General features: G+C 35.7%; 1 protein-coding gene across 6 annotated transcripts in view; it reads right to left on the bottom strand.

Moving 5' to 3' along the window:
• Window positions 1-501: 501 nt before the first annotated feature.
• MARK1 (microtubule affinity regulating kinase 1) overlaps window positions 502-14928 on the bottom strand; it is a 136040-nt gene continuing 121613 nt past the window's right edge. For 3 of the 6 annotated variants that reach the window (XM_019030673.4, XM_063708272.1, XM_055379248.2), the window contains 5 exons: window positions 13726-13826; window positions 12267-12431; window positions 11065-11319; window positions 6606-6650; window positions 502-2629 (listed from right to left, as the gene is read on the bottom strand). In XM_019030673.4, coding sequence (XP_018886218.2) covers window positions 2275-2629; window positions 6606-6650; window positions 11065-11319; window positions 12267-12431; window positions 13726-13826 — 921 coding nt within the window. In that variant the 3' untranslated portion in view covers window positions 502-2274. The remainder of the gene's footprint in view (window positions 2630-6605; window positions 6651-11064; window positions 11320-12266; window positions 12432-13725; window positions 13827-14928) is intronic. The other 3 variants (XM_004028427.5, XM_019030682.4, XM_004028428.5) reach the window with 3 other exon arrangements.

The raw sequence follows: 14928 nt of genomic DNA, 5'->3' as shown, positions 1-14928 counted from the left end.
TAATATAAGGGATGTCATACCAAATAATATTTCAACAGAAGCCAAGGAAATCCTGGTATCACATAGCCAGTGAACATAAACTGGTATTTATTTATGCAAACATATTGCAAAATTCCTCTAAATCTTTGAAAAATATTTATGTTGTCATGAACACATAAAATGAAAAATCTAAAGTGAGTATCAAGATTTCATTTTTAGTTCATAAAAGATATTGAAGTCAAATTCCTTTCTACAAACACAGAAGAGTTGGCCACAGTGAGAAAATGTAAAAAAATAGTTTCTACCGTGGAAAACACATGAGTCTATTTTTTTAAAAAAGTATTTCAGTGACAGGAATTCCTATAAAAAGATTAAACTTTCTTGTCATAATGACAAGAAACCTTCATCGTTTCAATAATCTTGAAAACCTTCACAGCTTCACCCTTTGCCAACTAAATTTAGAACACATACAATAAACTCCTCATACAGAATACTTTTGTACCAGAAAACAGGTAATTCACATTCTGATAAAGAGCAAAAGACAAGTGCTTTATTATGAGAACTGTTCAAGTAAAATTTCAGTGTGCACCAGTGAAAGTGAATAAAGATTTGCATCAATTTTTTTTTGAATGAACACTAGGTTAAAAAGGGGCTACACATTTTTTTTTTCAAACACCACCCTTTGCTAAGGCAAAAAAAAAAAAACTCACTTAATTTTAAAACACAACTGTTACAGAAGAAAGCTACATCACAGTACAGTACAGAACGTAAAATTCACCCTAGTCTGGAAGCCATTATGGAATGGCACATCACCTACACTTAGACCTTCTAATGTAGGTTGGAATTACAGTATTTATCACAGCTTTATTTTCTTTAAACTGATAAAATTTGAATACACTTTCTGTTTTTCAGGAGTGTGCAGATGGGGCCCATATGTTGGTATTACAGTAATTACAACAGTAAATAACATTGCACAGTCAACCTCCAAGGCTAATTCAGTATAAAATAACAAGTATTAAAATGTACCTTTACTAGTGGTTTTACATCGCATATATCACTAATTATGAAAGAAAAGTAGGCAAATGCCCAATCACAAAGCGGCACATTATAGGCATAATGATGTGGAATAAATACAAGAAATCTGGCAAAATATTTAAAACAAACGAGTTACATGGGAACAAACTGAACAACCACATAAGCATAAATCAATCATATACTGTTATAAATAGTATGTTTTGCTCACAAGTCTCTTAAGTACTTATAGATATTACAGTGGCAGGGGTGAATGAAGAGGATAGCAGGAGAATGAGGCAAATGTTCCCAATGCCAGTTAATTCCTGAGGTGGCATTATTTCTTAACTGATGCATTGATCAACACTGTAAAGATGAGTTTGTGCTGTGAAACAGTCCCAATGTTATTCTATTCCCACAATTAAATTGCGGTATTCTGAAGGCAGCAAACCTACGTGACAGTTTATGTTATAATAGCCAGATAAAGTATGGTTTTTTTCTTTTAAATTTTGTTGCTACAATTAGCAGTGGGTCAGAAAACACTTCAAAGTTCAAAAGAAACTTGATGTAGATTTAACTTTTTTCCCAGTACTTCCTAGTTAGCTCAAGGCAATGCTATTATTGAATTTCATGTACTTGAATTTAAAAACTCTAAGTGCCAACACTGTAAACATTTTGTATCTTCTCAACTAAACCTTGTGGGATAACAAGGAAAAGAGCAAAGATAAGCAGTAATAATTTTGTGTATAATAAAGCTGATCTATTTTTCAGCTTCTGGTTTAAATTTAAATAAGATTTTAAAACAATTTTTAAAGGTCCATGCTACAATTGTAAAGGCTATTTCTATGCACTTTTAATTCTGGACACAATTTCAAAATTGCATGATGGAGGTAAGAATTTTAAAAACCCACCAGAATGTAAATAACAGGGAAGAACATTTTCAAATCAAAGCATCAAACATACATTCAGGTGCAGAAATCTAGACAACTATACAAGTTTTTAAGCAATCATGTTTTATTATACAATTCTATGAACAGAAAATGAACAGAAATACACAATATACTTACCTGTACATGTGAACCTACTTTTTAAGCTACAGATATTTATTATAGTTCATACTGACTTTAATTTTACAGTTCATAACTATGTATAACCTTATTGCATTAAGGGCAAATTCTACATGGGGAGATTCACAGGCAGACCACATTAGGCATTACCAGTACATTCAAAAACTGTACCTCATATATGTATGTATCTTCCCTGAACCTGTAAATTTGGACTTCTTTACAGCTTAAGCTCATTTGCTATTTTTGATGCAATGTTCTTAAAGGCAATAGATGTCCCAGATATTCGCTTGAAGCGAACCCCATTAAGTGACAGTCGTGGCAACTTGCAGACTTCCATCTCCCACTGCACGAGGCTATCCTGTCTAGCGTCTCCATGGACACAGAAAAGCAAAAATCTCTCTTTTTGCTCATAATCACAGTTATTTGCATCTAACACTTTTCGGATTTCTCTCATCATGTCATTAGGGTCCATTGAACTAGTGGTCTTCATACTCCATGTGAACCGCAAAGAACGCGGCTTAGAATCTTTACCCTCTTCCTTGTCTCTTTCTTTTGGTTCCCCTGATGTACTTCTGGAAGAAGAGGGCAAAGGGAAAGAATGAAAACAAATATTTCACTCAGCAAAGAGATCAAAACACACATAAAATCTAAGTGGTCATAGTTCAGTGCCTAATAACACTACCTAATTTGCAGACTACCCTCAGATGGACGCAAAGATTTATGTTATCTTGCTGTTACAGAAACACACCCCAAGATGCCATCTGTTTTGACTTTTAATATTGTCAATCTAAAATAGCATTTTTCTTAAATATAAGTGGTTTGAGGGAAACAAGTCTGCAACTGAAAGTGAAGAACTTAATACCTTCTTCAGTTCCATATTTCTCTGTTCAAGCACACACACAAAATAGGGACCACTAATATTCTATTTGTAAACATACATTTTTGAAATATAAAAAATTTCTTTTTTCTGCCTTTTTGGATAGGAGGAATGTCGTAACTTCAGAGGGAAAGATAATCCGTTTACCTGGTAAGGTTGAGAAAGAATGTTGTACTGCAATTAGGTAAAGATGTTAGATTATACCACACATCTCAATGTCCTCCAGTGACTTCTCATTTCACTAAAGACATCCTTAAAACAGTCTACAACGTTCCCCATGACTTCCATTCCAACTCCTACTACCCCTAGTCCCATTTCCTAGAATTTTTCTCCTTCCTCACTCCTATCAGAACACAATGGCCTCCATGCTGCTCCTTGAACACAGGGGTTATGTTCTTGCCACAAGGCTGCTGCACAGACTGTTCCCTCTGTCATGAATGCTTCTCCCCAGATGGCTGCGACGCTAACTCCTTTGCTTTTTTCAAATCTTTGCTCATATTGTACCCTAACTCCTATCCTAGCATGGCCAAGGCCCCTTAGCCGCTTTATTTTTCTTGATAGCACTTACACATTCTAACGTATTATTTAACCCATTTGTTAGGGTGTTGTCTGAATCTACCATTAGACTGTAAACTCAAGGAGGGCAGGGAATTTTGTCTATTTCATTCACTGATATATCTCGGGCATCTAGAACTGTGCTGGGTACATAGTAATAATTAACATATTTGTTAAATGACTAAATCTCACTGAATTTTACTTATTGCAGGCATCCCCCAAGTAATATGGAAACAAAAAACCTATTTCAAACAGTCATAGAAAGAAACCTTCATAGCTTCATCAAAGTTAATAGATTATTCATGATACAGAAAATCCTGTAATTAAATTTCTTGAACAATTATCCAAATAGAGATGTTACAATTGCAACTTGTTAACCTATCTCACTTATGTGATTTAAGAAAAAAAAAGTTCCTTGAAAGGAGTTTATAATCTACTGCATACATCTTTTAAATTAATATATATATTTTGTATCAATAGTATGATATATATTCACGTATAATTTTATATATATTATCTACTTCATTTCCAGGTGTCTGAGCCTAGGTATCTGAGTCCCCAAAGCTCTGCAAACTATGCAATCTTGAGAAAATAAGGAAAGGAATACGTAGAGAAAATAAATTTCCAAAGACTATTAATAAGTATGGAAAGTATTTACTTCATCGTGTTCTCTATTTTTCTCTTTTTGCCCACTGAATCTAAGCCATTGCATCACAGGCCTCTTAGGGCTTGCAAGCCAACCAGAGTCATTTACCAAGGTCACATGTATAATTCTGGTGGAATCGGCATGCTGGAAGGGACCTGAGAGATCAGTTGACTGAGCACTCATTTTAAAGACGGAACTGATGGCTGGAAAACTTAAAATTAGTTTTCTGTGGCTCACACCTGTAATCTCAGCACTTTGGGAGGCCAAGGTGGGAGGACCATGAGCTCAGGAGTTTGAGACCAGCCTGGCCAACATGGTGAAACCACGTCTCTACTAAAAATACAAAAATTAGCCGGGTGTGGTGGCACGCACCTGTAATCCCAGCTACTTGGGAGGCTGAGGCAGAATTGCTTGAACCTGGGAGGCAGAGGTTGCAGTGAGCTGAGATCGTGCCACTGCACTCCAGCCTAGGCAACAGAGCAAAACTTTGTCTCAGAAGAAAAAAAAAAAAATTAGTTTCCTGAAGTTATAGAGCTAATGAGTTGAAAAGTGAAGACTAGAATTTAGGGATATTATTCTAAGTCTAGTTTCCTTCTATTCCACCTTAAGATGACCTTAAGACAATGAAATATTTTTCTGCATGGTCTCACAGACATTGCCACTGATAATGTCCATTGTAGAAAGCTCCTCGAAATGTGGATATTAATATAATAACAGCTAACATTTATTGAGTACTTACTAGGTGCAGGAATTGTCCTAAGTGCCTAAAATGTATTAATTACTCATTTACCCCTCAGAACAACCCTAGGAGGCAGTTAGAGTGAGGAAATGGAGGCACGCAGAGTTGAAGTAACTTCCTCAAAGCCACACAGTAAGGGAAGTGGTAGAACATAGCTGAAACCCATGCACTCTGGCTGAGAACCTATACTTCTAACCACAGTATCACCTCATCTCCCTGAAATGACAGAACCTTATTATAGCTGGCTTGATCCCACCTATGTTCCTTGCTGTTTTTTTTCATCTGTAAAATAGGCATTTTCACCTAGTTGTTGTGAAAATTGAATGATCAGAAAGTACTTTATAGTTAGTATTCAATAAGTCAGTTCAAAAGCAAAAACAGAACCAAACCCAACAACAACCAAACAAAAGGGAATGTGAAAAGTATTGTGTAAACGTTTATAAAATATCAGTTACTAATTCTTATAATGTAATAAAATTATGTAGTTACATTAAAAGGACAAAAATGCAACTATTAAGGGCCACTTGCAATGCCACACACTACTAAATGTCTCAGAGGGAAATTTAGTGGAAATATAGGATGAAATGCAAGGAGGGGCTCAAAAGTGAAGACTAAGTGAGGGAGAGGCTAAGAACAAGTCCTCCATGTTTCTATAAAAGGCAGAAGAAAGTGAAGAATATTTGTCTTGCTCCCCTGTGGCTCCCTACCGTGGTGACTCAGGTACCTAACTCTACAAAGAAACATTTCAACTATTATTACTAAATGTAAATATAGCACGGTTTGTTAAAAAGACTACATGGGAATGCTATAGTTTTCCAAAGTTAATTATGTTTTATATTTTAAGTAACTTGAAAAGTAGAAATCAAATTGGAGGCTTGTGTTCAGCTGGTCACAATCATTCCTGAATGAAGCCAGAGCCTTTCATACTGTGGAATACCTGTTGGTTGTAAAATTTACATTGCATTCCTTAATGCTTGGGTACACTCAAAATAAATTAATGCCTTCATTTCTTAAATTTCCCATTTGTAAAATATGAACACAAGTACTAACATGTCCATAATGTGGTCCCTAGAACAGCAGCATAAGCATCTCCTGGGGACTTGTTAGAAATGCAAATCCACAGGCACCTGCCTCGGCCCCTGAATCAGAAACCCTGGGAGTGGGATCCAGCAATCTTTTTATCAAGTCTTCCCTGTAATTCTGATTGTGCTCAAGTATGAAACCCATTGCCAGAATGAATATACAACTAGCATGAAATGTCAAAAAAAGAAATCCCCAAAAGTATGCCTGGATAGAATTTTTAAATGTGGTCAAACACTGAATTATCACCTAAAATATATTACTAATATCAAATCTTCCTACATGTAATTATCTCCCTGTTCTGTGTTATTTGTGCTATTTGACTCAGACTAATTTTAGTTACATTACTTTAGTGAGAAAAATATCAGTACATTTAATCTATTAATTCTTCAGCTTGACATACTTTATAGAACAGAAAGCCTATTTCTATACCAAGTACACAATTCAAATGCATGTTTGGAAAACAAACTTAAAGTTGACTGACTTGAATGCTAGGTAACATTATGAAAACCCACCCCAATATAAAAATCTAAAATACGCATGCTATCTAGTTATTAGATCTATTCATGATCATTAAGTGCTGTAAGTATTTCAAAAGTACGTTTTCATACACAGGGACCTAGCAGCGAAGTATTAATAGTGGCTCCTCACCTTGAGGGGTCGGTTCTGCCACTGGCTTCGCCTTCACTTGGATCCCTCAAAACAAAGTGAAGGTTGAGATTTAATGATAAAAGTAAAAAATATATCAAGAAAACCTATATCTAAAATTATTTTAAAATTAGCTTGTTGAGCAAACTTCTACCATGACAGTTTTCTATTACTAGTCAGTCTGAGACTATTTCTCATGTTTTTCACCATAACCGCATGTAATTTATCATTTATTGAGCGTCTACTCATTTTTGTCAAGAGGCAATATGAGGTGAAAGTTTGAAATTTTTTTTTCATAATCTTCCAATTCCCAGCCATGATTCATTTGAAGTCATAATTTATCTTTTGGTTTAGTTTAATCTAAAGTTAAAACTATTTAATAATTATCAATAGCAAGATTCAACTTCAAATTTGTAATTATGTATAATTCTAGTAGTCGCTCAATTTAGAAAATATATACATTAACCTTGTAGTTAGCAAATAAATACCAATTTCTAAGTAAGCAATTTCTTTTAGAAGTTATGCTAACAATTCATGCACATGATAAAACATCGCAGCAAATTAACAGCCTATCCATGTAGGCGAGTCTAAAAACACGGATTCAATCTTAAATAAAAACACTGACCTTACCTGGATATCCACCTGCGAAATAAAACCAAGAAAACACTACTAATTGTTCTGTGTTGCATGTAATTAATATTTTTGAAGTCTACCAAAATTTTAATGCTTTCTTATTTTTAAAGGTAATTAAATATCTTGTGATAAAGGGTAAAATACTATTAAATAGTGGGAAAAATCACCAACTTGAATCCTTAATACTGTCTTAATGTTTTAGCCATTCCAGAAACATTTCTATTATTTATGTAAAACGAATGCAATAAGAACAAAATCAGTGGTACTCTCCCATCCCCCAAATTCATAAAACACACCCACATACCAAGCCCTAAAATTTTAAATTGTTCTTAAGAATATGAATGCCTTATGCCTCTCAGGGTCTTTAACTAATACATGCCTTTCTTAACAAACATATTATGAAAAAAAAAATTTTTCTATCTGAATTTAAAAGAATACTAAAATGTATTCTCACATTCAAATGTAATTTCTTAAATTTCTATTTTTAGTAACTGGCATTTTCATTGGGAAGTATAATAAAAATTCAATGCCATCTATACAAATCCATTTTTATTATAGCACATTGAAATAAATAAAACATTTTGAGCAGGCTGAAAGTGAAATGTACATTTTCAGTTACATGTAGATGAACTGATATACACAGATGGGCAGTATACCAACTTGGCAAGCAAGACAGTAATGCTGTTGACTCCCACTGCTAAGACAAAATTCCTTTAGGAAGGGACAAAAATCTCACTGGACTTTTCTGTCCTATTTATATTATGCTTTATTATTCACTATTAGCAAACACCTATACCACAGCTGCCAAACTTAAAACATTAGGAGTGAAATGTCCCTTAGACCCTATCTCCTTTGCTATAATTGACTGAAATAGCAATTGACCCATACCCTGTTCCTGCCTACCTGGATGCCAGTAGGAACATTGGAAGAATTTCTGCTACTTGGCAATTGTTTCAAAGAGCCCAGGAAGTCTGCTTTAAGTAGCCATGGTAGGAGGCAGATGGAGCTACAGAAGGTGCAGCTGGCTCTAACAGCATATGCAGCACAGCATGCTCTCCATCACTTAACACTTAAAAAACAATTACCTACAGATAGCAATATATACTCAACTGAACAAACTGGGTTGTTCCCTATTTAAGAATGAGCTATGGTTAGAAAATCATAAGGTTTGGTGTAGAAGTGAGCCATGCAGGTATTCAGGGCAGAGAATTCCAGGCAGAAGGAATAGTAGGTACACAATGCCAAAGCAGTGCTTAATGTACTTGAGGACAGTCTGGTGCCTGTGTGGCTGGTGTGGAAGCAGCAAGGGGAAGAGTGGGAGAAGAAGAGGTCAGAGCAGAAATGGATGGCCAGGTTACACAAGGCCCCACAGGCCACAGTGAGGGCACAGAATTGTATTCTGAGCAAGGTGAAAGCTAATCAGGGGCTTTAAATTTAAGAGTGACATGATCAGACTTGACATGACACTGCTGAAACAGAAGAGGAGGACAAGGACAGAAACTAGGAGACCTATGAGGAAGTGAAAGATGAATAGTGGTTCAGAGTATGAAGGCAGTGGCGGGAGTGATACAAGCAGTTAAATTCTGGAAATGCTGTGAAGGTAAAGCCAACACAAATTGCCAATGGATCTGAGGTGGTATGAGGAAAAGAAGTGTCAAGGATAACTCCAAGGCTTATGGTCTGAGCAACTGTAAGGACAAGGCTGCCAATTTCTAACACGGTGAAGAATGAGGGAGGGACAGGTTTGGGAAGAGGAACGAGAGTTTACTTTTGAACATGTTCTGTTTCAGAGTCTATAACGTATCTAAGTGGAGAGGCTGAGCAGCAGTTGGATATAAGAGTCTGCAGTTCAGGAGAGAGATGTGGGCTAGAGATACAGTTGGGAGTTGTTCATACAGGATGGAATCTAATGTCATGAGCCTGACTGAGATCACCAAGAGTATAAGGAAAACCAGAGAAAAAAATGTGTCCAAAGACTGAGCTCTGGGGCATTCTAATATTTAGAGGTTGGAGGAAAGGCAAGGGAATCTGAAAAAAGCCAGCAAAGGAGCCTGAGAAGGGATAGCTAGAGCCAAGCAAGGGAAACGCTTTAAATGTGTGGAATGTTTCAAGATAGTAAGTTGCTCACAGGAAGGAAGGAGACCCATCAGTCTCACTCACTGCCGTAGCAATAGCTCCTACAAAAGGGCCTTGCATGTAGTAGGTCTCCACATATGTGTTCAAAGACTATATGGCAATCTTTATCAGAACCTCCCAACAGACCAGCTCTAAGGCACTTTCTTGCTTTGGCATTCTATCTCACGACTTCCTTTCCACAGTACTCTGTTTCCCCTAGAGTCTAAATTTTTGTTGCAGTTAAGAGAAATATTTTGCACAATGCTTAATGCACAATTAGTAATCAAGCACTAAACTATAAACCTATTTTTCTTCACTTTAAAATTAATTCTGGCTTAACCATGAGAAAGTACTGGCTTTTTGAAATGGCCTTAAATAGACAAATTCCAAAAGCAGAAACTACTGATAATCTGACTAGTACCCTGCAGATGGCCGGCTAACACTATGATCTAACTTCCCTGCTGACTCTGTTGGTGAACTTTTAGTTCTTTCTCTAGCAAGTTTCATGCTGCATAGTAATTGCCCCAATGGTACAAAGTCACTGACTCATATGGTTAGAAATTTATGTTACATTTGAGGCTTTAAAGTTTTTAATTCAGCTATGTGATACTGGGCAAACTGATGTATGAACCAAGCCTATAAATAGCTCCATGACAAGGCAAGTAAGACTGAAGCTGCTGCTTCTCTTTTCCACATCCACTCTTTGAAATCCTAGAAACACTAATAACATTGGAAACTAAGTATTTAATTAGTATTTCTTAAAGCAAGTATAATTATTTCTTACCCATCACTGAAGGCTCAGCTGAAATGATTATATGATAGGGTGCCTTCACTGTCTCCCTAGATAGGAACAATTGTGTCTTCCTCTGGAATCCAGCATGTTGCCCACACTTTTTAGCACATGTTCTGCTTTATATCATGGCTAGTTGTTTGTCTGCTTCTTACAAGACTATAAGAATCTGGAGGGCACAGATGCCATCTTACCTATCTTTAGATTCTGTTCTGCACCTAACACAGTGCTTTGTCTGTCGCAGGGCTTAAGTAGGCATTTAGTGGGACACAGGAATAGATGAAATCCACATCAGCCTGCATTGTAGTAGCAACTTGTATCATCAATGTGCACTGTACATGTATGCATAGTAAGCATAGTAAGTATGCTTACTTTTTAGAAAGTATAATTGTATTGTTTAAGTAGATTAGACCTTTACTATACATGTATTCATTTTGTGTTTACTATGTTTTGATGATAAGGTTTTATGATGTAAAATTGCATAAGTGATCTGTGACTCCGGTGTGTAGGCTTTTCATGCAAGAAGAAAAAAATGTAAATTATATATTATTAGTAAGAAATTTAAAAGTATTGTCAAGATAAATTTGAAGGAAACATGTAAACTCATTTCTTTTCCTCAATCAAGGCTTTTAAATATAAAATAATCTTTTGTTAAAACACACATTTTTGAACTTAAGTCTTTGTTCTTTCCATTTTATTTTACAGATTTTTGAAATCTCATTTTGTCCATTTTTTCCTTTCTCTCTCTTAAGGAAAAATACTTTATGTCTTCCTAGATTTTTTTCTTCCAACTCTGTAAAAGAGCAGCTCTAATGAAATGTTATGAAACCATTTTAGAAAATTATTATAAAGATTTTTTTAAAAAGTCTAGTTTCCTTTGTAATTTCTAGAGGAAACAAAACACGACAGTACGTTGGTACTGACCTGCGAACAAATTTGGATGTGATTTTGCTTATTATACCAGTTGACGTTCCCCTTCTGGCATGTGCAAATGCACCCGTTTCATGGGATGGTGAAGCAGGTGGCCCATTATAAGCAGCGCTGCGTCGCTCCCGGAGCTGTTCACCATGGAAAGTGCTTCGGCTTGAGCTCCCTCGGGGAAAACGGGTCCGGTCTGGAGTCGCAGTACTAATACTGTGAGCAGATGGGGAAGCAGCAGGCACTCTCTGGGTTGTACTGCTGGGACAAATTAAGATATATCATTTAGAATAATGACAAGAAAACCTTTCACTCAAGCTAAAAACTTGAAACAAATAGCTATGGCTACTTCTTTTGGCCCTACTTTATTTGTTCACATTAGAGATGTGAGACATGGGTTTGGAGTAAAATTTCAGTTTGAAATTAGGTACCTTTTGTTTGGTCACTAAAAATTAAGAAATGACTGAAACAGGGACACAAAGATAAATAGTTTTCAGTATCAGGAATGCCAAACCAGGAGTACTGCAAATATTTTTTTAATATTCTCCTGAAACCACTTAGCAATGTTGAACACAAATTTTATTGTTTATTAAAAAGGCTTTGAATAAAATAATTTCCTATTTCTAATTTAGGCCTCAGTGATGCTACAATACCACATGGCACCACCAATATGCCTAACAAATCTAACAGAGGGTTAAAATGTTCAGATGTACTGAATTTGGGAAACCTTAAAATAGAAAAATACTAGAAAAACAATTATACGATTTTATATCTGAACAGGCTCTTTGAGTTCATCAGTTTCATTGACAGGAAAACTGAAGCCCGGTTTTATTAAGAACAAGGAATTGAGCCTGATCATTATCTGCGGGTCTCAACTCACAGTCTAGTGTTTGTTTGTATGGTTTAAATAATTAAAAAATCAATTTACCTAAATGACAAATTAAACAGCAATTTTTAACTTTATAGACGGATGTAAAATCAAATCCTTAAAAAAATTCCTCTAGAAAATGATTTAAGTTATATGCAACATTTCCAATAACAGCCAAAGTACACAGAAAGTTTATGTTACGATTCAATTTTTCCTCCATAACAAACACTGGATCTTATTAGAAAGGTCTTAATGTGATGGTGACTATCATGTATTTTCACATGGTGCTATATTTTTAGAAACTCTTAATGAACAAAATGAGATGTAACCAGCACATTACCCAGGCCGGTAAGCTTCAGAGCCGTCTTTAATGGTTGGCAGTGTGACTTTAATAGGATGACCAGAAGTGGACATGGACTTCTGGTGGCGGGGTCGTGCTGAGGGGACAGCAGAGGCCACAGAAGAGCCTGCAGAAGATATGCTACTCACAGACATCTCCGTAAGGCTTTCGCCATAAAGCAGTTGAGAAGACCATGGAAAAAAAGAAGAAAAATTGTGGTTTACTAAAATTTAAGAACTATATTTTAAAAAATCTAAACTGACTAACACCTTTCATAACTGAAACATTTGAAAGAAACTAACATTAGTGGCATTATTAATGACTAACAAAACAATTAATATTCTTATGAAAAGTATACAGGGTGAATTTATCACTATCATCTATGAAAAAAATCTCACACACACTATGTATGTAAATGTGAGAAAGTACAAAATTATTTTTGTGGATATACGATAGTTTCAGATAAAATTATTATGACTGGAGTCATTTTTTACTTCCCCAAAGTCACAGTTTGGTGTGATACATTGCTGTAGTTCGTTGTCCATTATTCATACAATCAGAATTGATAATTATACCAAAAATATTATCTCTGGATTCATCAAAACACTTTTAGATCATATTATGAGTCAATAGGTTAACTGTTGCAGATTAAAGGAGTTGCAGCTTAAAATTTAGTAGAGGAAAAATGGTAACTCTGAAATCAATTTCCAATTATCTTATGTCCAAAGAAGATACATTTTTCTTTGTATCTTTTTCTTTGTATCTTTTCTTTGTAAGTGCCTTACAATAGCACTTACTTTACATTCTTATTAAGTGAGAAGAAACAAATGTGAGAATGGTTTGTACACACTATTGAAATGACTGAAGGTGGTACTAAGAAAATAATTTCATTGGAATAGGCTCCATGTCATTGTACTATATTGATGAGTAGTCCTTGTGACTCATGATAGAAAGAAGACACATCTTTTAAGTAATAAAAATAATATGATTTATTATTATTTGAAATAAAATACTTTAAAAATTATGTGGTTCTGAATGATGAGAAATAAGATGGTCACATTTTTTTCAGAGGGAGGAAAATAAAGCCTTTATTGAGATACAGCAATGACTTAATGGGAAGTGAAAGGGAAGGAGGCAGCAGGTGCATAAGAGAATAAGATTCAAATTATGAAGATGAAATTAGGATGGTATGATCTGCTTTGTTATAGAAAAATATTTACTATCAGATTTTACTCAGAAATTGGCAGGTAAAGAGATTTGTTTCTTGTTTTCTCTAAATGTTTTCCCATCCTTCTATCCCGGTACAGGAAAGATGTCTTAGTAAGAACAGTTGGTTGCAATCTTACTATTTCATGTAATAACTGCTTTTCTCCTGACCCATTCGGCTGCCGGCATTTCAGCAAGGGCACTAACACAGAACAACAGTAAAGGTATTACTACTTGGCACTGTGGCATTTACCTGCTGTCTTTTCCATTCTGCAATGCTGCGTATCGATCTGTGGTCCTTTCACAGACATATGTATTCCTTCTTGCCATGCTACCTCCAGAATACACATTGTTCTTCAAGAATAAAAAAAGGCAATTAAAAAATTATAAATATATTTGTGGAAAGCCAAAGAAATGTATTTAAGCTGACTTTGAGAAAAATCCACAGAATTTTAATTGATCAGAATCTTATATTAACAAGATTATCCCCTGCCTCTCTCTAATTTAGATTTCAGAAGTAAAAGACAAAGCATCAAAAATGAACTCATTACAGTTTCAGCTTATCCTTCTATAATAGCAGACAGCAGTTTGGAAGCAATAGGAGAGCTGGATTTCTATTCACTACCTCCTTTGTGAGCTGGTGGTAGAGAAAGGGCAGGAGCAGGGGTGTGAGCAGCTCTAAGTAACAAGGAGTGCAAGCCAACTCCACACTAAGTATCATCACCAACAGGAGCCTCGGGCAGTGAAGATGGCATGCCCACTCAGAAGCCTGTGGGCTGCCTTTCTTCACCTGCTTGGGAAACTCTCTCAACCACCGGGAATATTAAGCAGACTAAATGCCCCAGGATCAAAGGCATGTCCAGCTGAGGCCACCAACAGTGGTGTGTGCAGTGCCACCCTGAAGATATTTCCTTGAGTCTCAGGTTTGAGCTAGAAGGCAGGCCAAGTCTGAGAAGCCTTGGAGAGAAGAGAGAAAATAAGCAAAAAGGGATAGGCAGGTAATTCTCCTTACCATGCACACAACCTTTGACCTGTAACCCACTGTTGTGCCTGCCAAATCCTTGACTACTCACCAGTAATAAAATATACAGAAATGATTTTCAATGTGGATATAATACTCTTCTGTTTAATCCTTACCCAACAGAACAAAAATTTTTGTACTTTTGACTAACCCAGCACTTAAAATATATAAGCAACCTTAACATTGTTGAATCATGAGGGCTACAAACTTAATAGATACTTGCTTGAATTCACTTTGAAGAAGGAAAAAAACTCATATAAACAAAACTGAATACAGATTTAAAATTTTTCAGTAGTGCAGGTTCCCAGATGGAAGGAATTTTGTCACCAGTTATATAAAAAGCATATGCTAAAAACTATAAAAGTATGGTAGCAAAACAGGCTAAGATTATTAAAATGTTTAGGTAAGACTTGGAACATGTACGCCAATTGTGAT

The sequence above is a fragment of the Gorilla gorilla genome, chromosome 1, assembly GCF_029281585.2.
Source record: "Gorilla gorilla gorilla isolate KB3781 chromosome 1, NHGRI_mGorGor1-v2.1_pri, whole genome shotgun sequence".
In the NCBI taxonomy this organism is placed as follows: Eukaryota; Metazoa; Chordata; class Mammalia; order Primates; family Hominidae; genus Gorilla; species Gorilla gorilla.
Note: the sequence above shows the minus strand (reverse complement) of the source record. Positions and strands in the feature narration are given on the sequence as shown.